This window comes from Monomorium pharaonis, chromosome 6, assembly GCF_013373865.1.
Source record: "Monomorium pharaonis isolate MP-MQ-018 chromosome 6, ASM1337386v2, whole genome shotgun sequence".
Classification (NCBI taxonomy): domain Eukaryota; kingdom Metazoa; phylum Arthropoda; class Insecta; order Hymenoptera; family Formicidae; genus Monomorium; species Monomorium pharaonis.
This window is the reverse complement of record NC_050472.1, coordinates 1,282,045-1,309,294: the sequence shown is the minus strand read 5'-3', so window position 1 is coordinate 1,309,294 and position 27,250 is coordinate 1,282,045. Positions and strand designations below refer to the sequence as shown.

Here is a 27,250-nt window from a genome sequence, read left to right as displayed (position 1 = left end):
GGTAAATTTACTGAAACGTCAAACATTTCAATAACACAGCTAGATTACTACCGAATTACTCATAGTGTGGACCCGATTTAATGTCTCTCTCTTCGCAATAATTTTCAGTTTAAATATTTTTTAATACTCGCGCATTTTCATATTCACACACACACACAATAAACATCATTTTGTGTTTTACAAAAACGATAAAAATTGATCAAGGAAAAGTCAGCAATTATATATATATATATATATATATATATATATATATATATATATAGCGGAAATTGTTATCTTCACATAAATTCCATACAAAGCTACGCAGTAAAAATATTTTATATTTGTGTTAAAACCATTTTTGTTCAAATTTTTATATTGAATTTTTTAAATGCCCAAGTGTAAATTTAATGATTATATAATTATTTAATGATTACATTATTTGAATATTTTGTTTGTGTTAAATTAATATTTAATATTTCTTACAAATGTTACATTTAATAAAAAATTTTTTACTGTAGAGATTTCCAACAATTAGCTCGAGATAATAAAAAAGAAATAATATTGGTATGGACGTTTGATCCACTCGTACTTGCAAGCTAAATATACCTTTCGTGACATTTATCGAGCACATCTTGTGGTATGAGACCAGGAAACACTATATATCCATTCTTCTCGTAGAATATTCTTTGAGGTGTTGTAAGACGATTAACCATGTCTTTCGTGTAGCGAAAATTTAACAAAGCCATTATTGAATTTCCAATTTGATGCTTTTAAAATCAAATCGACAGCTTCTCTTTTGTTTGCTCTAATACTATTCTGGAACAAAGAAAAGTTACTTAAGCTATAGAATAAGAAAATCACCTTTTACATAAAACAAATTTTATTATTAAAGTGTTTGTCGAAAACATTTATAATGTAACCAAGATTTTTTAAACAAATCTCTAATTTATTACAGAAAGAACGCGTATGTGAGAAAGAAAAAATATAGCTAATATCATTTCCACCCACATCTGTATCATTAATGATTCACGAAAACCGCATAACTATTTATGAAGCTACTCAAATTAGTTTTGTCCTGTCACGTATCTCTTTTTTTTAAGATTTTCTGAATTACTTAAATATAATGTAACGCGTAGAAGTATTGTTTCATTATCTCCCTCATAATTTTATTTTATAAATATTTATCATATTTGTGTTGCAGAAATATCGCATTATGTGGCTTTAACAAGCATTCTAATATAATTCATAACTGTAGACTAGTCATAGTAATCGAGTTTAGCTTTAATTTTCTAATAGCGCATTCTTTATTACATTCTGTTCCAATAAAAAAAAAGATACGTAGCATATATAAAAAACATAAAATACATATATAAAAAGTATAAAAAAACATTTTGTATTTGTGTTAAAACTGATCCTTATTAAAATTTTTGTGTTAAATTTTTAAGACCCGAGTGTCAATTTAAGTAAATTTAACTCAGATAATTCATGGGCAAGTAGACAAATAAGAAATATAACTTAAAATATAATTTTCAAAATTTATATGTTAATTCAACACTGTAAACGTTAATTTTATTGAAGAAACATGCTTCCAAATTATGTTAGTGTTACATTTTTGGGGGATTGGGGGATTTTTGATGAACTATTTGAACATGTAAAATGTTTTAAATTTGAATACAAAACTTTTTATCGTGTATGAATACAGGTTATTGAATGTATTTTTTTTCATTCGATAAATTGAAATCGACATTTACTTAAGAAAATGTTCTTACATTTTAAATTATATAATGTACTTTGTCTCTTGACCGTACATTATTTTTGAAAGAATGAAATCTTATGTCACTATCGATTTTGCCATGAAAGATCGACAGGTATCTTCTTAAATGGTCTCGTAAAATTGATCTTACTGATGTTGAGATGAATTTAAAACGAAAGAATGTTACGATCGGGAGTGAAATAGCCTCTGTTATTGTTAGATTCTGCAGTTCGATTTCGCACTCGACACGATCCGCGTACTTATACCTGTCGAAACAGATTACACGCTATCGAGTCCCTCTTGACGTTTCCTGGACGCATGTTGATAGGAAAGCAGTAATCCAATAACTAGTGGATTAACCCGTTACACCCCATTTGAATGATGCCAATGGTGACGAGTAATTATCGGTCTGCACGAATTGCATGCCAAGAACTGATCAATGCCACAATAAATTTTACTCGAGAATTATGATGAGAGAAATCCTTATATAAATGAAGGCGATCAACCATAAAGAACTTTACTGACGATACATGTTAATAAGCTACTTGCAATATTAATATTAATCAGTGAAAAGAAATGTATGAATTCAACATATTTTTGAGAATTTTTCATATTTTAAATTTATAAAAATAAAAAAAAATACTTTAATCTTTTTCAAGTTCTATAAATTTCAGAATTCATATACATTGAAAAAATCTAGTAGTAATAATCAACCTTAGATGATAGTTACTAAAGTTTTAATGATATCATTTCAATAAAATGTTTGGCTAATACAATCAAAACATTTAAATTAAACATTTATTTTACTCTTTTAAATATTTAATAATTATTACCAAATGATTGGTTACTATTATTATGTTTGATATATAATATTTAATAAATATTGCAAAATGTATGTTTGGTATTAAACTTTTTCTTCAATATAAAGAATTCTAAAAAAGAAATTTTCTTAGCACTTTTGAAAAATATTTTAATTGTTCAAAAAAATCTTAAAAAATGATGAGAAAAATTCTGAAAAAATTTGTCTTTTCCCATGAATATTTAAAAAAGAGAAAAAATTTATTCTTTACAGTTCAAATTGAACGCGAAGTTACGTCAATGATTTTTATTTCAAAATGACAGGTCAATGATTTGCGAGAGATTGCACCGATCCGCAGTGTATCAAGAGCAAAACCAAGAATCTTGCGCGGCCGGCACCCCGGAAGCGCCGATTGCGCGCGTCGATGGAGAGACGTCGCGACGCGCCGACGTGGTCGCTTTCGCCCGTTTCCTCTCTCCCTCGCTCTCCTTACCCGTCGACTTTAGCACGTGGCATCAAAGAGAAGGATATACATCGGGGTGGTCGGTCTTCCCGGCCAAACGGCGACGACCCTCGCTCGTCGTCGTTCATTCGCGCGCGCGGATTCGAGAAGTTCTCTCGCAAGTCGAATTAACATCGTCCCTTTCGTCTCGTCGACCCTAAGTGAACATCGAAGTACCTCGCGGCGTAATCAAATCCATTCCAAGCGCGGTTTTAGATCGGACGGAGTTCCGCCGTATGGGATTCACATTCGCTAAGTTCGCGCTGAAGAGATCTCGGCATCGTTGCCGTCTGGATCCTCGATCGCTCTCCGACACGAGGGACGAACATGAAAGTCAGTTGATTTTATCCCTTAAACGAGCTTAAGATGGATACGTCATCGGGTAAGCTCGGAAAAATCTTTGTCTTGTTGAAAATTACAGATCTTACCTACTAAAATTCTTTCAATTCACAAGAAAAGATCTAAAACTTGAAAATTAAAAAAACTTTGACACATGAAACTTTGGCAATACATAAAGCATATCCTAATATATGTAAATTCTATTTTTTTGCTTTCCTAATTTATCCCGAAAAAGTAAAATTAACTTTCGAAAATAGATCCTTTTTTTGTTTTATTATTTGCCAACAAGAGGAGATAAAACAAAGTTTTAGTAAAAATTTATCGAATTTTAGAAAACTTATTAAAATATAATTATTTAATAATAAAATTAAAATAAACAATGGATTATAATTTTCAAGGATTGATTATATTCCTTCAGAATTTGGGCAGTAAAAGAAAAAAGTTATACATAAAAAAATCTATGTATTGTCAAAGTATTTATGTATTTCATAACTTTTTCATTTTCCAAGAATTTCTGTTAACTTTTTTTGTCAGCTATAATAACTTATCAATTATCAAATTTGCTAATAAATTAATCGGTTATATAAACATGTTAGAACGAGCTTGATTCGGCCGTAATAGCGTGTAAGTAATGATTGTTTATGCCGAAGAAAAAATAACTATATATAATTCAGTTTCGAAAATTATGGTAAAACGAAAAACGCCGCGCCAGACTCGCGCCGCTTTGAAAATAAACGATTCGCACGAAGAAGAGGATTTCTTCTCTGCTTCTTTCCGATCTGCATCCATTAATTCGACAATTTATTTCGTAAAAATCTAATTCAGTGACGCGACAGAGACAAGAAGTATATATCAACGTGTCGCGAGCCACTTCTACGCTCACCCCGAAGACGTATTTTTAGCGAGTACCTATGGCATCGCACATAGATTAATATACGTTAACATGAACAATAAATTTCTCCCACAATAGCGCACTTCGAATTACAAGAGGCAAATTATGCAATTTAACAGTTTCAACTCGATGAAGCGTATCTAGCGCGCTGAGTTTCTTTTCGTTTGCCGCTTGTTTTTCTTTTTTTCGATTCAATAAAAATTTTATTCGTCGCAGTTATGCTGGAGAAAACCCTTTCGCGGAAACAAGAACCCTTCGCCATTGATGTTGCTCGTTGGTCGCGATATGGCGATTAATTTCTCAAATTGCTACAAAAGTCCTCTAGGGGAGAGGAGGAGGAGGAGGAGGAGGACGATGGGATCATCCGCGCACATATCTGCGAGAATAGAAACGAGTTTACGAAGGCAGGCAGACAAAATCGATATACATCGCATTAATAATGAAGCGGCAAGGTCTATAACCTTCCGCAAACGAGTCGGAATCGATCTTTCTCTGATATAAAGACATCTCTCTCTCTTTCTCTCTCTCTCTCTCTCTCTCGCTCTCTCTCTCTCGCTCTGTAGCTCTCTCCATGCGTGGCATTTCCGTGGACGCAACCAACCGCGTTCGCGGCCTTTTGTCCACGCAAGTGCACGACTTGCTTTTTTTCTCTCTCCTCTCTGTGCGCGGCAGCTTTATATTCTTATAAAAATTTAATACTGGCAATATTAAATTGACTAGTGATTAATTACTAACAATAATGCTTTTAATACTCAAAGTAAGCAATTAATCATTGATCAGTTTAACCCTGGAGTGCTACTGTATATAAGTGAATTATCATCCAAGTGTTAATTCAAGTTTAGTTTAGTTTTTATTACTAAAATTTTGATATTTTAAAATAATATTTAATACGATTTTCTTTACATTAAAAGTGTTCAATTATATTAACACTTTGTAATCTACAAAGTAGAAAATTTTTAGACAGATTAGTAGTGTTAACATAAAAAAAATATGCGTAGTATTCCAGAGGGTTAATACCAGTAAAATTTCTGTAATGGCAACCCCCGACGTGTGAAAATTCTAATTCTATTTGCCGTGAATTGCGTGACAGCTCATCTGATTTCACTTGTAAATGTCACGAATTGAGACAAATTGTACATATAGTACGTCCGGTGCGTTTCACCTCGTGTTTGCGACTTTTTACGACAGATATATGGGAGGATTAGCATCACAATAATTAAGCGATTAATTACACGATATAATTACAGAATTTCTCGATGCTCTCGGCTGCTGATCTTGTTACGCTTCATATACTAAGTGTTGTTACGCATTTATGTAGTTTGCGCAATTGCAGATTTTTCATTAACCTCGAAAACATCCATTCGCTCACTAATGCAAATTTCTTCCCATTTCATAAATTTGCAACCCGGTTAAAACAATATCCAAGCACTTAATTCTACCAATAGGATGTTTACAATTCAAATCGCTTTCTCCATTTACTCTTTCTCTCTCTCTCTCTTTCTCTCTTTCTCTATAGTATTTTTCATCAAACGACAAAGTGCGGCGTAATACAACTATGCGTGAATTATTATGCATTGAAATGAATAAGTGTAATAAGCAGAAAAATATTTACGCGAATTTACGTTAAAAAATTCTGTGTTCTTTGCAATATGTACACAGAAAAGTGATTTTGCTGAACTATTTAAAAATATAAAGATTTGAAATTAATTACGTTGGATCATCAAAATAATTATATAGTAGGATAGTGCTCAAGCATAACAAAAATTGCAAAAAAGTTTTGATGTTCTAGTAACCAATTTGAATGTTGTACATAATTATTTTCATATTCCAACAAAATTATTTTTAGAGGTCTGTATTTGTATAACTAAATTTCTAAATATTTCAGTAAAATCATCCTTTTCGTGTATCTTGTTTTATACCTTTGTAACTTCTAGTTTTTCTCGTATTTTTAGTCGCTTTCTCGTCTTAATTACTTCAGGATCTCGTTAGTCCCTCTTTGACATATTGTGAAACGTAATACGCGGACCTGTACTTTTGATGGAAATGTGTTTTCCGCCGCTTATTCCGCTGGTTTATCGAGATTTCGACCCATTAAATTACCGTGCTTGATTAGCGGCGCCTCGTTAAGCAACCTTGGTAACAATTATATCTTCTAAGGAGAAGATATTACACAAGGTAACACGAAACATCTTATATTCTCTACAAAATATTAATGATGATCTCGTAAACATGTATACAACAAAACGGATTAGGACACGCACAGGAGGATTGAAAAATATTGTACAAGGCTAAAATTGCGAATGTAATTAAATTTGGAGAAATATAATACACAAGGTGGTTTTTAAGTATTCTAAGAGATGTTTAAGAATAATTCTTCATAATATATATTCAGAAAACTTCATATGTCCGAAACGACTTAATTTCAAAATTATTTTCACAACAAAAATACATTTTCTCTTTATCTTAATACTCTGTATCTTTGATTTTATCTAAGCCGTCTTGAACATATAGTCATACGAATTTTTTTAATTAATGTAAAAACTTAATGTAAATAACTTAAAATCTTTTAGCATAACTTAAGAATTACTCTTATAAAATTATGTCATTGAGTGATTAATTTTCAAGAATGTGTTCTCGACCTCGCGTCCGTTCTATTTCTCGTTATGTCCACAATCGCGCGACTTCGAAATGGAAGGGATTAATAAGCTTGGAAAAAGGTGCTGCAAGCCCTCACAACGAGTTTCCGTTCAAGAAGGCCAACGCAGTGCAGTTGAGCGCCTAGAGGGAGGTTGTGGACGAGAAGGGAAGAGTGTACGACGCCACACTTGGCCAGCATGCGGGACTACTTGGCTAGACTTTCAGGCACCCTCGCTCGACGAAGGAACGATGCCCGGCTAGACGCATTGTCGTGCCAAGGTCCGCAAGAAAAATCTCACTATCTTATTCCGAAGGATGCGTTTTCCCTGCGCAAGTCTACCCTTCACCCTGCCGGAAATAATAGCGTTCTCCTGCGCGCTCCGAATCATTAACGGAGAAAGCGACGAGTTTTTTTTATGGCAAAACGATTCCCGTAATTCCCGGTTAGATAGAGAAATTTCGATTTGTATGCAAAAATGCGATCCCATGACCTATCTCCCTCTCCCCTCCGTATTTCATTCTACAACGCGATATTTTGTATCTTGTGTTGGCTCGTTTGTAAACGATTGCCTGAGGATACGTTCGCGCAATATCCATTTGTTGTTGGAATATACTAAAAAGCATATTCTTTCGCTCTCGGTCTACGCTTTTCAGGGAACATCGTCGATTGTCCTTGCTTCGCGTTTCGCGAGGCGAAATAATACGAAAGAGGTCTTGCGATATTTCTTTTCCTGACAGAAATGTGCATCAGTTTTTCCTCTTACACTTGTATACATAAAAGCACGTTGCTCTCTGATAGCTGTATCCTGAATCCGCGCTACTCTCGTCGGCAAAAGTTGTTAGCTGATGGAGCAGCTTTGTCGTGTTGACTTTCTGCCGCCCTACGCTGTTACGCTCGAAGAATCTTAACCGATATAAATTCCTCCTTTGATCGTTGCAATCGCCGGTAAAACGGAAATATCGTGAATAAAATTTTACGCCTACGGCGGCGTTTATCCTTGGATCTATAAAGCACTTATTGCACTTGATTCTCTCAAGAGTCAAATAATTAGAAGATACGCATCGCTCACATGTGTCCAGAATATGTATTTCACAAGTACATTCGAAACTATTATATAATAAACACTCTACGAATACTTTGAAAAATAAAACAAAATTGCAAGTAAATTCAAGCATGTTCGATTTCTTCATGAGTATTTTATTAAAAATGTTATTTCTAGTAAAGAAAAATTTATATTTATTTGTTAACAATTTCATTCTTAAATTTTGAATATTACTTGTAAAAGATTCGATTTAAGATCAAAACTATTCACTGGTACTTAAAAATTCGAAAATAACTATCCGGTTACTTCATAAATTCAATACATAAAATGTTATTTCTTATATTTCTCAAATTTTAGAAAATAAAAATTAATTGTTGAATTTGATTCAAATTTTTAAGTACATTGAACTTAATTTTTTACATGCGCCCTTCTGCCGCGTCCTTGTACATTCTTTTAATTTACAGTCATAACGTACGTGCGAGCAGTCGGTTCCAACTCCGAATTTAACACCTTCGAATTTGTTTTCCTTGCGGCCCCGTGAAATGGGTAGTATATTAAAGAAGAGTTGCAGATGTACCGGTTCCCCGAGGTGTTAGGCAGTTGTAGCAATAACTCGGCAGTCGTTGGCAGATGCGGAGGAGCAATTGCTTAATCAATATTAGTAAATGGATCGTGAGTGCCGTGACATTCTACTTCTATTTCTGAGACACAGAATAATGCAGAATAATATTATAATTGGTCTACCAAGATATTAACTAGCGGATGAGATCTTATCCGTCGTGTAATATACTCAGAAACGATTGAAATATTAACGATAGGGAAAGATTGCGTGTCAAGGTATCGTCGGGCCTTTTGCTTCCTGGGCCAAGGTCTCCCGTGTATTTTTCCCGAATGACCGGCGTTTTCGAAGCAGTTTTCCTCTGCGTATTTCACGGAGCACACTTGTGAGAGTTTGTTCCACAAACACTTGCGTGCGGTTCGACAAATAACTCGCGTACTGACTCACATCACGGTCGGATATCCCCGAGCTTTAAGTCGAATTTATTCACCGAAAATTTCATTTCGCGAGCCAAACCGCAAAGATTCATTCGAGATGTGTATGTCATAACGAACTTTCAATTGCAATCACGGAGTGCTTATTTTAGAATAGGCGCACATTTACAGATGGGTCCAGGATAAAACGCACATTTAATAATTTCGTCGTGAACTATTCCAAGATCGGTCGTTTGCATTTTTTTCTTTTACATGTTAATTACTACGCGTAGTACGTATGTGTATTTGGAAGGTATATAAAAGTTATGCCTTTGTAAACCAAGATAGCCAGAGGTATTAATATCTAATCTACATAAATTGATGTATAAATAGTTATTATATTAGTTGTGCGCATTTAAGATGTTTTAATTTTAAATGCACAATATCAGCTAGAAATTAAAAAATCCTAGACTTCATAGATCTTTTTTTTTTTTAACCAATGACAAAAAATTTTGATCGTGAATACCCGAATTTTGGTCCTAAAACCAATTACAACAGAATATAATGTAGGAAAATATAGTCACTAAAAATACAGACTTATGATGTTTTTTAAATGAATGACAGTTTTGTAAACTTGCTACCTAGGAAAGAGGATGTTTAATCAATGTGGTTATTAAAGGAAATTACGTATCTTTCTTTTCTGAGTCTGAATTTTCTCATCTTTAATCCTCTAATTTCAATAAAAACTTACGGAGTTTTTCAAATGACTCATTTACATAACTCGATATTTAAATAATTATTATATTTTGTCGCATTAATATTTATCTGCAAAGTGTATAATCGTGTTTAACCAAATCTCGGAGAAAGTTTTCGAGAAAATTTTGCCGTTGCTATTATCAAGTCGATGCGTGCTACAAAGAAATCGTCGATACGTCGATGTACCTTGGAGGAAGCGTGCCAAGGTCATCGTGGTCGGTGCACGTGGAAAATAGGTGTTACGTATCGTCCAGAACCGTTCTACTGGATCCCTTCGATCCTCTAAATTGTTTTCTGCATGGACTTTCTTCTTCCCCCCTGATGAATTGTGGAAACTGAGCGACTCAAACATTAAGCGTGATTAGAAACGGAATAAAGGCGGGTCGAAAAGAGCACGAAGGCGACGTTATCCTTCGACGACTGACTTGACGAAACTAGGACATACTGTGGAATCGATATGTCAGTTGTCCCGTCCAGTTTCAATTCAGTATTCTAGATCAATACCGTTGGTTAGGTTGTGCAAATCGAAGCTCATCGTCCTTAAGGAGACAGAATAAGAGGGGGAGACGAGGGAGGAATGCAGATGATTCCTAAAAAATTAGGAATCTTCGCTTGTGATTCATTAAAAAATCCATGTTTCTTGCATAAAGGCGACTATTCCTTATTTGAGAGGAGTTTTGTGCGACAAAGATCGATACAAGGGACATCTCGCAAGAAATTTGTGCGCGCCAGAACTTTAATTTTGACTTGGCAATATACATTGTGTTAAAAAAAATTACAAAGTAAAATTACAAGTGAGCAAGAGATGATCTTCGATCGAATTTTGTTCAAGAATACGTCCTAAACGTGAAAATACATTTCGTACGTCTGTTTCAATACACTTTGTGTGGTCAGTGAATTGGTTACTCAAAGTTAAATTGCCATTGCTAAGTCTATATAAAGACCGTCTGCTATTAGAAACCGGGACAAGTCGTTTCCATTTGTTTGTTTCACTTGGCTCAAAATAGAAATATTTCTTGCAGAGAAGGACTTGCTTTTATGAACGTTAATAAGTTAATATAATTTATACAATTTAACTTAATTGTCTGTGTTATTATAATTTTTCTCGGACGAATACTTTGCTGTTCCACCTCAGGTTATTTTAATGTGTATAATATTATAAACCTGCGCGAAAGTTAAATAGCAGATGTCAGTTTAACGTCCTGGGACAAACGCAATTATCACAAATAGATAGAAACTGAGAGCTGGAGTTCCAAAAAGGTCTCCCTTAATCCCTCGAGCATCTGCGATGCGGGAATCCGTGGCACCTGTGCAAACGCGGGTAACGGTTTTCGCTGTAATACGAAATACGAGATGGAAACGGATATACGTGGGCATTACGCGGCCGGTACCTACTTTGTAATTGCGATATTCCTCAGACCCTTACAAGCTCGAACGTCGCACTCACGTGGAAATATACATTATTGATCGTCCAATACCCGTAGCAACCGAGAATACATTAGGATGTTCGTGGATTGACACGAACACGTGGCAATTCTTTTATTATTCAACGAAACATCTGATTTCCTCATGGAAAATGCTACTAACAATAACGGGCGAATGTATTCGGCTAATTCATGAGCGATTACAATCCAAATGATCAGAAGAGAGTTGTTGAATACTAATTGCCTAAATTGCCTTATCAATATATTTTTATTTGACATAATAAACAATATTTAGTGGCAAAAATATAAAATAAATAAAAAATAAAATGAATAATACAGACAAAAAGGTATTTTATCTTTTGTTTTGTATGTTATTATTTTTAAAAATCAGATACAACACATATTAATTTTTGATCAATTTATGCAGCTGATAATAATATAATTATGTAATTTTATATATTCTCAATTTTTATATTTTTATAAAAAAAGACTTATAGAATATTTTATATTCATTGTATATATTTGCAATTATTATAAAGATAAAAATCGACGTCTTCATAAAATTTATTCAATTTCCTAAATTACCATCCTCAAATTTGATTACAATAAATAATATTAATGTAAGACTGATGATTGATGATTGTAAAACTAATAATTAATAATAATAAAAATATGTCACGTGCAAAAATAAATGTAAACCAATTTTATTTTGATATCCTTTTCATTATTGTGTTATTTATTAATTATTAAACATTTTATTTTTTTCAATCAATTATTAATGAAATAAATATTAATTAGTAATTCTTTAGATTTTTATTATTTTTATTCATAAATACAATACTTTCAAAGATGATATGATTTAAAATGCCCACAAGTACGATTTAGGCAACCAGTTATCTAAATCATACTTTTTGCAACATGTTGTAAAAAGATGTATAATAAATTAATTTCTTATTGGTTTGGAACCTCAAGCTATAAATTTCCAACATTTGTTTACGTACAAATTAGTGCCAAATAAAAAGTATGACAAAAAATAATTCGAGTAATACGCATTTGACAACTCTTCCCTACTTGAAAAATACTCCGCGTTTATAACGGCGATCCTGATCGAAACGTGTAATAAAAAGGCAATCATGTGAACAGCAGTCGTCGAAGATAGCTCTCTCAGTCGTAGGAAATAAGAGCGTCGTTTCGCGATCATACCGTCGTCGAATATTCGATTCTCCAACTTCCTTATTATCTTTTGAATAAGCCTCAATTTTGGATAAACCTCAACAAGTGATTAATCACGAGAAAAAAATCGTATATTTTAAAAATGCAAAAGAGAACGCGAATGAAATCGTTAACATTTCACATATTATTAAAGTTTCGCGTTTTATTAGAACGCAGTCCGAGTTTGTCGATGACATTCGGTATTTCAAAGAACTCACGCGTTATTCCTCGGGTATTCTTCTGTATCTCGTTCATTTTATTCGTCTCATTTCTATTCCCCTCGCTTGTTCGAGCACCGTGACACAGTTCACCCGCGGTATCAGCTAGGAGCATTCGCTATCATTGTATAACATTATAAAAAACCAGACGGCGTTATGGGAAGTAGTGGGTGGACACGAAACCGCTTTCACATCGAAAATATAATAAAAACCTGATGAGACGGGTCCCTCGCAAGAGCGCGGAAACTCTTGAAATGACAATTCTTACTTTTTACTCTCCCCTCTTTCATCTCTTCTGTTTCTTCTCAAGGATTCAAGATAAATATATATATATATATTCATCCATCTTGCCTTTAACTGTTTTTAATAGTTAAAATTTGAAAATTTCAAATATCGAATATTATATATCAATATTAAAATCAACAAAAATACCAACAGTAAGAAATCTTTGCTATTTTTGAAGAAACGTTTCTTTTATTCGTCGTTTTTATTGCTAACATCACTTAGAACTGATGTGAAAGAAAAAATAATATGTAAAAGAAAAATTAAAAAATGTAAGATCTAGAAATAAAATCTTAAAATATCTATTTAGAATTGTTTAATTACTTATTTTGATATAAATGTTAAGACACGGAAATAAAATATTAAGATGCATAATATATTTGAACATGATGGCTGTATGGTCTAAGGCAAGCTGTCACATTATGTTACACAAAAATTATGAAGTGCAAAAACATGGAAAAATTGCAGAAAAACTAGTGTCCTCCAAATATACGAAATTCTAAACTTAAAAACACATCAGTTAAGTATACGTTAAATACATTTTAAATTATTCTGCATTATATTTCAAACATAAAAATATTTAAAGCAAACATTTCGCAGCGATTAATGATTTACGATTCCTATCAATTCGAATCTTATACGATTACGAAGAGATGTAGATCGAATTTGTAATTTCACGCGTGTTTGGCAGAATCAAGGCAATAAATAGCTCGTTCCTTTCTAGATGAATTTGCACGTGTGACATGATATATCGCGACGTTTATTCGCTTCAATATGAAGCTATGAACGTTCTGTCGAGTTGCACGTAGAACTTGTTAAAATATACACACGAGCGAGACACGAGGATTTCCCCCGTTCGTCCGGGGAAAAAGCACTTGCGGTACGTTCGCTCTGTGGTAGTCTCGTTAAGGGTCGGTCGATTCGTCATTTTTGAATAGATCCAGCCGATGAAAAGAGCACGGTTTGAGAGACAATGAGGGAAAGCGAGAGAAGGAAAGTGTGAGACGACTGTGTAATTTGTCGCCGAGGTTACCCTCGTCATCGCTAGATCTCCGTTCGATTTTCTCATTATCATGTCTCAAGCAGGAGAGAATCCAACGAACAGCGAGCGCGCTTCGCATCTACTGAAAATCTCAAGTGATATCTGATGGCCTTGTGTATAAATTACATTGCGGTGATAAATTACATTGCGTTAAATCACGAGATATTAGAGAATGATACTCATGATGGATAATAATTGCTCGTTTGGAACAAAACGTACCGATTGCATGGGGCAAAGAGCGCTGTGTAACAGGAACATATTACATATTCCCCGAAAATATAATAAAAAACATTATATAATAATATGATCAAATCTTGCATAAAAAATTATCCTGTGAAATAATGTAGTTTATGTATCAAGTATTTTAAAAAAGGAAGACAAAAACATTTTGATATCTTAAAATTAGTCACTTCTTTTATGAACGACAGATGTAGAAGTATTGACATTTTATAAAATATTAATAACTGTTTCGCAATTAATTTCGAAATAATATTTTCATCAAACTATAATATTTTTGCGGAATAACGGAAATGTCCAAACCATTTTCTGCGAACAATACGAAGACTAGCGAATTAATTAACGCGCATGGAGAACAACCCCGAGCGTTCATAAGGCGAACGTTTACCTAATCGCGTGTAAAATACAGGAATCGGCAAACTACAGCTACCAATTAAAGCATGTTAATGCATCGTACGGTGAAATCACGACGGTAGAAATCGATTATTGGCAGCTTCATTTCGAGGACAAAGAGGTATTTCAATATACCTCTCAGTACACTGATGTCTCTCATTTAATATTCATCGGCTTTCATTTTCATAATAATGACAAAATTCTTATCGTAGACAAACCATTTTCAGCAATTCGCTAAGCGTCTGAAATTAAGATAAAATCGCGACCAATTAGGCTTAAGGTTTTGTTTTATCTTCCGAAAATTGCGTTTCATAAAGTCGAAGGCACGAAGGTGCGCTTGTATTAGCATTTTGATGAGTTCGAGTTCATCGGCGAGAAGCGGATCGAAAATAACGTACCGATACGTGTGTACCAAAACAATGAAGAAATCGAGTTTCGTATTTCATTACTTGTGAACTGTGGCGACTGTTCTTAAAAGTAACTGATTTTTATGAGCGAATAATGGCGAAAAACTTGCGAACGATACGATAGAAGCGTCGGAGAAGTCGAAGAAACCATCAGACTATTATCCTCGCTGCCCTTTGTGAACTAGCGCTATAGATCAGGAAGTTTTCTGGGTCGTAACAATCATTTTTAATAGGACAAAAGTTATCCGAGGAACCGGGCGACACTTCTAGCCGCGACTTCTGAATTATAATACGCTATACCAAGCGTTTCTCTCTCGATATTTAAAAAAAAATAAGTAAAAAACTTCTCTTATCTTTCCCTACTGATTAAAAAACCTTTTTAAAAATTCTGCTCAACATCAATATTTTCGATTCATTACTAAAACGAAAGACTTCAAGTATCGTGCTGTCGATGAAGCGAAAATAATGATAAGTCAAACCAATTTTTTGTAACAAATTGGAAAGTGAATATCTATTAAAAAATGCCAGAAATTCGAAGCAAGTATTTTTTGTATGCATTAATTAAAAATAATCGGCGGTCGTATTCCCGAAAATTTCTGATGAATTTACGATCATTCAATTTGACATTTAGATTCGTCCACGCTGGCGAAAATATGAAATTGCGAGCAAATCTTACGGAGATTTCAAATAGTTTGGAGACCATTCATGGCATCGCGTCCGCCTCATCATCCGTCATGTCGAAAATACGGTAGAGGAATGATCGAGGTAGCAATTTAGTTTTTAAAAGCCTGACGGTGTGAGGTTACACAGACCTCTTAAAAATTTTAATCTAACTCAAATCCAAGCTTAATGAGGATATTGCGAGCACAAAATTCGAGCTCGTATAATGCGTAGTGATATTAACCGCGAATGGCGCGGTTTCGGGTTGAGATTCCAGCTCTTCAGATCGTAATCTCTTTATCTCTTATCAAACTCCGGACGGAATTTGCATAATTTTGAAATAATCCCTCGCCATGGCGAAGTGAGCCGCAGTGTAGCCGTTCCGAGATCATAATGGTCCCACATCGACTCGGGATCTTCATCGGACATCCTGGCGAGTCAGTGTGTTAGTTTGTATTGTCAGCGTTATCTGCACACGTACATTTGAAAGCACGTGCGTATTCGAAACTGATAAGACGCGCCTGTCACGGACGAAGAGATCTTCGCATCCCTCTTCTTATCATTCTCGCAAAGTCCTTTTATTTTTTAGGAACCCACCGCCATATCCCTCATATTCGCTCAATCATGTTTTAAGATAATTTCAAAAACTACATATTTACTTCGTCGGAAATATGGATAATTTTCGGTTGCCATTTCCGGTGAGTGATTTCCGGAGATTTTTATTCTGAATTTTGAATATCTTCGATCTTATAGATCGCTCCGACAACTCGTAAAAACGTGCGGTTGAATTTTAACCGTGATTTTTTTCCATGAAAATCTCACACTTTTCTCGACTGATCGCACGATGAGTGTCATGGAATATTGCTTTCATCCTTCCCCATAATACGCTTATCATCGAGTTTTGAATGCTGAAGGGCTAATCGATCAGCACTTAAAATTGTCGACTGAAGGGAAAGGATCTCCCTTTCTCAAGGTCACGCGAAGTGTGTGACCTTCTTTCAAGGACATGCGCATGCTCCGTTCCACATATCGTGTTTCACAGACACGAAACTCAACGGAGTTATTTCAAACATAAATGTCGGACAGCTGTGATTCAACAAAGTTCATCAATTTCGAGGTTGAAATTACAATTTCTTTGAGAAACACGAAACGGAAAGAGAAACAGAAAAAAACCTGCGTATCTCTCGTATAAAGGTGCAATTGTTAACCATCTTCAAAGTTTCAATCGCTTCAATCTGAAGGCATTTCTTTTCCTCCATTGGATATTTTTTTCTTGCCGCGCTTTCTTTTCGATTCCTTCTGACAAGATGATAAGCGGCCAACGATCGAACTACTGTATCGTATTTATGGAGATTTATTTGTATCACGCTTCTTGAATAATTCTACGCGCTTTTGAAGGCCGGTTGTCGATCGAACGTTTTCGTGTCCAAGGACTCGTTTTATTATTTACGGAACACTCGGGGGGCCAGCCCGGCCAATGAAACCTCTCGTAATTAGGCAAGAGAGGAATGTAGGCAAGAGAGGGACGATCCGCGTAGCTGCTCGGCAAACGATATTAATTAAAATCCATTAACGAAGCCGGCTAACTGACACGCGATATATTATAATGTCACTCTCTCGGCCGAGATATACGTCGAAACCGGAGAAGATAGCGATCCCACGCTCTAATTTATCCTGTAGGACATAAAAGGGCCGAAATATTAATTCTGACTAACGGCGCTTATCGCTCGTTCTCCCTTTTAGCATTTCTTCCGTGACAAACTTGAATTGACGAAGGCATAGTACGTGAGGCATAGGCTGTACATAATGGAGTACCATGCTTATGGGATATTTACTCCGGATTTTACATGCTCCCCTTATCCTATCGTTTCTTAATCCGCTACCTCGGGAACAGTAAAGAGAATGAAGAATCCACTCCGTTAAAATAATCATTACGGGTCAAATGAGAGCATCCGCTACGCTAAATTATCTTGAGATTATTTCAGTATTTGAGATATGAAATAATAATGCTGGAAGATTTATATCCGCATCTTCAAATATGGACAAGCGTTTCCGTGCCGTAAAGGAAATAAAATATTAAACTCCGCTAGACATCAAGTCAATTTCATTTACAGTGTCAGTTTTTATACTGAACATTATTTTTCGGAAAGTTACGACAAACCTAAATGAATGATAGATCTAGTCAGACTGAATAATTTTTGTTAAGTAACATGTTCGGCAACGTCTCTTGAAGACATTAAGGCTCAATTCTTTGAATGCTGCTTAATTTTTATAAGATTAAATTAAAATTTTAAAAATCATGTTTTTGAACTTTATTTATAATTTTGTTAATAAATGTTCAAAATGGTGTCAGCCTTATTACCATAAAACAATCATTACATTTGTTAAAAAACAATCCTTAACGCCTTAAAAAGATATCTCCGTTTTTTTACGTATCATATTTTGATATTGGAGAACCTGTAGCTGAACACTCATTACTCAATAAAAGTTATTCAATTTTAGAAGATCTCTTAGCCTTTTAAGTTTACCGTTACTTTCTAAAAATACACATTTATTTTATCAAATATCAACGTGTGATTTTTACAATAGGTAACACATGTCTATCCGCTATGTGATTTATTGGAGCACACCTTTCGGTACCTTAATCTCCATCTTTTCGCTACCGCGCTTCTCGCAAACGCCAAATGGAGCAAAATGAAGAATGCGCAACTACGTCACGAAGTGCTTCACTTCAGTGAAGTAATAGTTTGCTACACAAAGGTTGCAAGGAAGAGCACTTCTAGAAGAGAAAAGAGGCACAAGAAAGCGATGGATAGTAGATCGATTGAACAAAAACGGTGAACGCCTATTTGCAGTAGGATTAAACTGGCAGTCACGGAAGGATATATCATCCTTTATTTACATCCTTACCACCGTATTTTGTAACCTATAACTATTATTGGGATTTATTTTTGTTTTCACATTCTAAAAGATTCCTAATTCAGATTAAATCATGACATGCAATAAAGTTACGCATTAAATATCTTTCTTGGGATATAGAATCTATTATTTTGTAACATCTTCAAAAGAATATCGTAACATTTAACAAATTTCCTAATTAGAAAAACTCTATGTGTACAAAAAGACTCATTTTATTTAGAAACTATATACATACATGCGCGCGCGCGCGCGCGCGCGTGTGTGTGTGTGTGTGTGTGTGTGTAAAATCAATCCAATGAGATTTTATATTCTTTTTTAAATGACTATTTATTAGGGACAATTATTATTTCTGAAACGAAGCAATGATAATGTAAGCGTAAGTCACGTGCATCGTAGCAAGAGAAAAATCCTCTGGCCTTTATAGTTATATAATAAAAAAGTTACTCGTGTGTGCGAGCAAAGAGGATCATTTCTTCTCAAGTCATACCAATATAGCGTACCGGGTAAATTGCCATGCTCTGCTCTCGCGAACAGCTACCGCCGGTGAACATAGAAAGATATGACCACTCTGGTCAAAATTAAATATGAAGTAACAGTTGCTGCTAGATACATAGATACAGTATAACGAAAAAGAAATATCATGCGCTGCTGTGTTCGTGTGTCGTACAAATATATAAACAAATAAAATAAGTTTATGTACACAGAAAGAACGATTTTTTACAAAAGTATCTACAAATTTATCTGAATACAGATCTGAAAATAATTTTGTTGGGCGTTTAAATTGGTTGCTAGAATATCAAAACTTTTTGCAGCATTACTCATCATACTTGAATTCTTCATAATTATTTTGATACTGGTCCAACAAAATTATTTTCACATCTGTATCCATAACTAAATTTTTAGATACTTCAGTAAAATTGTTAATCCCGCGTACAAAAATTTCTATTAAAAAAAATAATATATATGTACAAAAATCTTTCTATACAAAAAATCCGCCTTAATTTATTTCCTCTTAAATGTATTCGTTTTGAATAATCGACGTACCCCGCTAAAGACAAAATGATATATATGCGTGTTTTTTATTGGTGAATTTGTTAGTTAAATTCATCAACGAAATTCATTTAAACTCTTTAAAAAATTTCAAAATGTATCGCTGTGCGCGATAAATTATAATTTCCATGATTTTCACTTATTATCATCTATTTCCTGTTATCGTCATCAACAAAACTGATATCTACAAAGTTTAGAGGACGGCTAATTGTTTTTCCTCCTGGAAAATTCTTCACGGCAAACCGCACATTTCGCGAACGAAGCGCACAAATTTCCGCACACGTTTCGTATTTGTCCGAAAAACAAAATTTTTCTGATGTCTGATACTAATATTTCTATTTCCGAATTCGAAAAAGACTCAGTTTATTTATCAGAATCAACATCGATTAATGTAACGAGCTTGTGAATTAGGAGACAGGCACGTAGACTATATATTATCCCCGGCATTCATGTACTCTCTTCATTGACCAATTAAACGATGGCAATTAATAACGGTGGGCATTCCATTCGTAATATATTTTTGTAAAAAGATTAAATATAAGATAAATAAAATTCTTTATTTATATACTAATCTATTCATTGTAAGATTTTAATATTAATAAAATTACTTATAATATTCATAATAATTGTTATTAACAATTCCAGCGATAGATATAAATTATATATTACACGTATGAAGAATACTGATTAAAAAATACGATTTTTATGTCAAATATAAAAGTTATTTAATTCATATTAAACTGTCAAAAAAAATACTAATTCTTCTTCGTATATGTAATCGTTACCTGATAACTTCTTCTTATATAATAATTAAGTCTATCACATTCTAACTATAAAATATCAAGTCCAGTCACGAAATCAGAAATTTACTGCTGCAAACAAATTTATTATTGTTTGCAAATCTATTTAGCAAACTAGAACTTGGCAATTTTCTCTTTCCTAATAGGTCTTCGCTTGTATCGTAATATTGAGTCATCCACTGTCCGCGTTATATCGATATTCCACCGACACTCTTGCCCGACAGAAGTTTCCGCTTTCGATGATGGAGGAGTAGAACACAGTTTCTCGGATGTAACGAATCTCCCCTATACCGAACCCTATGTTTATGCACCATGTGCCACGCTTTCGTCGTGGTTTACCATCTTCCACCGCGGAAACCTGTATCGAACCACACGGTCGTCAACTGAATTAGGACACGCTCGGTACCCCGCACGTCTACGTACGTGCTCGTTATCGAAGAACCATTAAGCCTTCGCAATCATAATTAAATTTGGATAACGTGAAACCGCCATAATGTGAAACCGTCCGGGTTTAATCTAGTAAATGAATTATGTCATGAATCATGTTATAAATCATGCCGTACATTATATCGCCAGATTAGAGAAAGATATTAATTTTATTTTCCATCGTTCTACATGAGGGAAAATAGACAGATATGTCGCTTCGCGTTTTCTTCCTTGTTTTACAAAATCGCGAAACGAAGCGACCACCGGGAATTTCTGAATGAGCGAGTGCTTTCGAGTTATCGATCAGCCATGGGATCCTTCGAGGACTCGTTCCGTCGGCGCGACGTGCGAAGTGTATCGTGCAACAAGTATCTAGCGATAAGTGATAGTTCCCCCGAGGGCTCTGTAGTTCGGATTCTCGCAAGAAATGGTCCCCGGTGACTATAGCCGTATCTCGTTTGCGCGAGTCATCCACGCAACAAGTTACCCGAAGTCACCGCTGTACGAGTATATAATTAACTTTATCAATCGGCAAACTCATTCGGCAAAACCGATCTTCTTCGAATTCAGTTATCGAATAATTCTTTTTTAAATAATTCGGCGATTATCTTTCAATAATTCAAAAATATTTCGCGTGTATCGAACAAAAAGCACACTGATTGTGAGAGAAAGATATTTAGCATTCATAGCTATAATTAAATGTTAACATATTAATTAAAAAAAAAAAAACATACAATTCTCTCAATGGACGTACTGACTTCCGAAAAATCTTCGTAATCGCGTGTTGTGGATGCAAATGAGGATAAAAGTGTTATTACCATCCCCGTCGCATAAATGCAACAGACGAAGCGGCGGTTAATTTTTCATGAAACGACAGGTCGAGATTAATGGCAGCGTGGCGAATCCACGGCAGCCTCGCGTGCGCATGAATTATGGGGGATTCTCGTACAAAATTCGCGGTCAGTGGGGCACGAAAAAAAGAGGAAGGTCGAACACGGTAATGTCAATGCATGTGTGTACCTGCGGATCGCGTGATAGCGAAGTACAGGTGGTTTCACAGGGGAATCGAGCAAAAACGAAGTAGCAGACGAACGGAGGGTTGATATCGATCACTTCGACATTGTATTGATATCATAAAAAGAAATGTTTGCTGAAATCTTATTCATATTTCTCTCTTTTACAAATTGCCCGTGAAACGCGATTATCTTGCTTCAATAAATCTGCCATTCTTAAAAGCGGACCAGTCACCATTTCCATTTCGCAAAGTATCATCGTTATGCCGTTTATACGTATAAGCCGCATAAACAGACACGAGGATTGTGTTTTTATATAATCCGAGACTACGAAGAAGAGCCGCGGTAATAAAATTGCAGGGAACTAGAACGCGATCAGTAAATAACACGCGATTATGCATTCGCGGAGATTTATTATTCCATCGCGTATATTCCGCTCATCCACACCCATTAATCATAAACGGGAGAAACTTCCGGAGCGTTCCGCGTCAAATTGACCGACAAATTAAAACTCGATCGCTAATTTTAATTAAAAAAGAGAGCTTAAGGTGTATAGCAATATACGATGCGCACAGAAAAAAAATACTGTAAACTTGGATTAAGTAAATATCAATTGTTTCAAATATTTCATAAGTTTATTTCCGCATATGTATCGTAAGTTTATCATAAGCAAATCAAATGTATTCAAAATATATTCTGAATTTAATAGTTTAATCAAAAATATTAGGTTCAAACAAAAATTCGATTTATTACTTTGACATTTTTTGAAGAAAATGTTATAATATTCTCTGAAAGAGAGAATAAAGTCTTTTTTTTTTAAATAAGTTTTTCTAAAATTTGTGATAAATATTTTATTAAGAAAATATATTTTTTCTTTGTTAAAAATAATCATTACTTAAAAAAAAGATAAATAGAGAAATTGTTAACAGTAGAATTGATATTTTTTTGTGTGTATTAATAATTTCGATTTTTAATAAGATTCCTAAATTTTCAATTTCGTGGATAATTACGTGTGGGTTTAACGATCTCGCGACAAGAGAAAATTTTCTCCGTAAAATAACGTGAAACCGAAATGATAATAAAAAGATCATACCTTGTTACGCTATGTTAGCTGTTTTTTAGATAACACTTCAAACCTCTAAAAATATTGTCTAAATCAAATCTGCTGATAATAAATAAAGACTCGAAAAAAAGAAGTATGGAATACGGATTAAAAATTGAAGCAACCTTCTCTATAAGGACGTAAGATCTGCAGTCTCAGCTTGGTAATTTATTAAAAAATCAATATGGAACTTTCTAAAGGTAAAAATCCTAATCTCATCTCTTGACTCGGTAATAATCTATTAAGAAGCCGTCTGAAATGGGGAAAATATTCTTCCACCGTTGCTTCTCTTTTCAATAAGATTATCATTTCGACTTCTATACCTTATTGAAATGCCTCCTCTGACTTATCTCTTATTATCTCTATTATCTCTAGCTTGAAGCATTGTTAATTTATATTAGAACATGATGTAATAATATACCGACAGGAAATAACACAGCACTGATAGACGAATTATCCAATAAATTCTTGTAAATACCTATGCAACGTGTACAATCACGTATGAGGGAGTGTGTGGTGGAATTCTGAATGAAATTCTCCACGTTCACTATATTTGCGGGATCGATATGTGTTGTGTTCGAAAGGACGACGGTTTATGAAGATGGGATTTTACCGGAATTTAGGGATTACTCGCATTCTGTTGCAGCTAGTTATGCAGTAACCGACAAATTGCTGTATAACTACTATGAAACAAAAACGAATTATATATTAGCAGTCGACAAAAGGTGAAGTTTATAAATGTCAACTGTATAAATTTTAATGCCGCGTGTAACGATATTAGCGCTAAGAAGCTTTATCTCTGATCAGATCAACAGTCATAAATTATCGTCGTTAATTTTAGAAATGTTTAATCTCCAATTCAACGCTTAGCCTAGACAATTTCGTCAATGTGTACCAGGATGCTTTATGGTTCAGATCCCCGACTTAAATTGTAGGCTAGCGACTATTAATAGTCGGCGCTGTAAAATTCAACAACAGTGAACGAGGTCGCCTTTTCCCTTCATCGGGAGACAGCAGGCGCTAGCTCAGCAATTGCAGCAGCCGCATCTCACAAATCGTATCGACGTCGTCGTCTGCTGGGAGATACGCTAATGGTCAATAATGGAACTGCCGTGGCACCATCGAAATCAAATTATGCCACCCGGCAGCTGCTTGTCGTTGCGATTCGCAAAACAATGGCGAAAAGTTCGTATTTACTACACGAACGCGTCGTCGAAACGCTAAACGAAAACACGAATCAAAGAAAACTTCTTCTATTTCAAAAAGAGTATTATTATATTATACATCCATCACATATGAAAAAAAAAACATTAGTATCAAATTAAAACTAAATATATTCTATTTGGCAATCATTATTTCGTCTTAAATTTCAACCCATTTTTATTTCAATATTATAATAGTCATCTAAATAGTCATTTATGATTATTTTGATAAAATCATATTAAAGGATTCTAATTTTTAAAATTTTTGATATTATTATTTTCTATTCGTGACATTTTTTTCTCTTAACTCAAATTAATGAAAATTATTATATTAAATAATGGGAATATTTAAAGAAATTATACAAAATTTTTTTAATAAGCAAGTTATACTTATTTATTGTTATATAATTTGATTCAATATTTAACATTTTGAAAAAATATATATTCTCGAAACAAAAATATTCTTCTCTTGTATATAGGTTATAAGTTTATACATTGTCTATGTATGTATGCAATTAAATAATTCTTCAACTCGCTTATAAAAAGATTGTGAAACACGTGTAAGCTCCTTGCATCGAAAGACAAGTATTTAAATCTAAGATTTAAATACTTGTTCACTTCGAAAATATCTGATCTATTTATTCTACGTTGTAGTGAAAGATCGTTCCTTTTCGATAAATGCATAAAAATCGTAAGATTGTCCTTGTACGTAAAAATCCTTCTTACATTTACGTACATTTCTTTGAAGCTGAAAGATTACGATCAACGTCACTGTCACCGCGCACGAATTGTTTTAAACATTCAGTCAGAATATGTGACCTTTTGCATGTTTGCAATGTCCTTGACTATCTAATTTAACTTGCGTTATATGTCAATATCTATAAGATATTACAATGCTAATGCTAATGACAGGTGAGCTGAAGCGTACGTTGATGATAATATCGTTTACAACATCATGTTCTCGTCGTAAATACGAGGCTCACTTGATATTATTTCATATGATATGCAAGTCATGCTTCTGATGGAATTGTAAAATAAAGTAACTTAGATAATAACTAGACAGCACAAACAATTTTATAGCAGACATTTATATATTCAGAATTCGAATGAGATTTATGTAAATCAATTCAGAGTTGAACATTTCTAAGATGTAATAATCTACATCTATGTATACACACGCGCGCGCACATACACGTACAAAATGTATGTTTAATATGTCATCATTAAAGATCGAAAACTCATATTTATTTTATCATAAATATCGGAAATGTATATTTACCCTCTCAGAAAGGATTTCTGATGCCAAGACAAAAAATATTCTTGATACATTTAATCTTATTACAACCTCATGTACTATAAAAATAAAACAAGATTAAGATTAAATCAGAAATTTCTATCTTCAGATCAGTCCTATTCTTAAATCTAGAATATCATAAGATTGTCACAAATTTACCAAATTATTCTAAAAAAATTAATAAGATAGCATCAAAAATTTCATTCTTAGATTTAAGAATACTTTCCATTTAAGAATAAAATATATTTTATGATAAATCGAAGAATAATAGTATTAGGTCCAAAAATCTTTTCTGTGAGTGTACAAAATTTATTTTTAATTGCTTTTTTTCTTTTATTATTTAATTCAAATATAATTTCTATGATCACAAAAAAAATTAATAATAATAGAAAATTAATAATAGTTTGAAGATCTTTTTTTATACTTGCGAAAAAAAATAAATATTAATGCATATAATCCTTTAGGCTCTTTCAAAAGCTCATACAGAAAATACAAATAATAATTTTTTTATATTAGTTTGTGTATCTTGTATGTCACTAAACAGTTAATATATAAATTATAATTAAAACATAATTTTACCTTTAAAAAAAGTTTAAAATTTTAGTCTAAAACTTTTTTTTCATTTTTGTAGAATTATTTGCGAAAATATAGTTCAAAAAATCAATCAATTATTCAATTCATAATAATTTACATTGCTTATATTATTTGTACGAACAAGATATTAATATCACAATTCATGTAAATGTAATATTGAAATTTATATATGGCACATATATAAATCAAACAATCCTAAACTACAATATTTGTTACCTCCTCGCTAAAAGATTATATTAATTAAAAATATGTGACTTTTAGATTTTCAGTCAGAACCACCATTACCATGAAATCGCAAAGGAAAACCTGGCAGTTCAACGAAATCGACAAACTCACTTGAACTAGATTCTTTTTCTCTCATCTAAAAAATAAATCCCGAACGAGGAAAAAAATAAAAGTACTCGGGAGGAAGAGGAGGAATGGGCCTTTTGGCCTTTAACGTATCACTCATCCTCGTGTCAACTCTAGGTCTTCTCCTGAATGGTTACGTTCTTCTTGTCGTTCTTGGTCTCAGTAAACAGGTGAACAACAATCAGATATTTATATTAACTCATAAAATTTTTAATAATTTTTTGCTATATTTCCTATTTTTATACACTTCGTGCTCTTTAAGATAATTTTGAAAAGGCTGCTGCAAGTGCACGATTTATTTTAACAAATATTGCAATCGCTCGTGTCACAAATGACAAATTCGGGGACACGTGCAAACTGCTCTCTCGAATGTAAATTAGCGTGAACTTTCCTGGCATTTCGATCAGTGGGTTCATGATATTAAAAGATACTCGTTAAAAACGTTGCAACTACAAATTGCAAAAAGAGAAAGAAGAGAAAAAACTTCAAAAAATATGTATGCACGCGTGATACGTTCGATGAAACTTATTTACTTAAACGATTTATTTAAAGAGATTCTTCAACTAAAAAAAATGAGGAAAGTATGAACTTTTTATTGACATATATCTTTTAATACGCGAACTTTTGACATTTCCATTTTAAAAATAATTAACAAAATGTTATTTAAAAATATTTTCTTTATAATTTTGATAAATATTGACGCAAAAGAATTGAAAAAGAATTTTTCATAATAATAATTTAAATGTAGTAATAAGTGATATTGCCACATTTTCATTAATGTAATGTTATAAAGAGAATTGTATAATTCATAAATACTTTATACTCTAATACATACGAAAATGATAAGAAAAAAATTAGACTTTTTTAATTCTAAAATTTAATTCTCCTCTCTCTTTCTCTCACTACTGTTTTAGAATTTTTGAAGAAAAACCATACGGTAAAAAAATAT

General features: G+C 33.5%; 2 protein-coding genes across 10 annotated transcripts in view; one reads left to right on the top strand and one right to left on the bottom strand.

Annotated features, from left to right (window-relative positions):
- Window positions 1-27,250, bottom strand: part of LOC105837351 (phytanoyl-CoA dioxygenase, peroxisomal) — a 54,277-nt gene that overhangs the window by 1,719 nt on the left and 25,308 nt on the right. For 5 of the 6 annotated variants that reach the window (XM_012682050.3, XM_028190627.2, XM_012682053.3 and 2 more), the window contains one exon: window positions 589-798. In XM_012682050.3, coding sequence (XP_012537504.1) covers window positions 589-728 — 140 coding nt within the window. In that variant the 5' untranslated portion in view covers window positions 729-798. The remainder of the gene's footprint in view (window positions 1-588; window positions 799-27,250) is intronic. The other variant, XM_028190628.2, reaches the window with a different exon arrangement.
- LOC105837350 overlaps window positions 2,756-27,250 on the top strand; it is a 32,647-nt gene continuing 8,152 nt past the window's right edge. For 2 of the 4 annotated variants that reach the window (XM_012682048.3, XM_012682047.3), the window contains exons 1-2: window positions 2,756-3,418; window positions 26,212-26,471. In XM_012682048.3, the coding sequence (XP_012537502.1) occupies window positions 26,370-26,471 (102 nt within the window). In that variant the 5' untranslated portion in view covers window positions 2,756-3,418; window positions 26,212-26,369. Of the gene's footprint in view, window positions 3,419-18,139; window positions 18,388-26,025; window positions 26,472-27,250 lie in introns of those variants that run through there. The other 2 variants (XM_036287964.1, XM_036287963.1) reach the window with 2 other exon arrangements.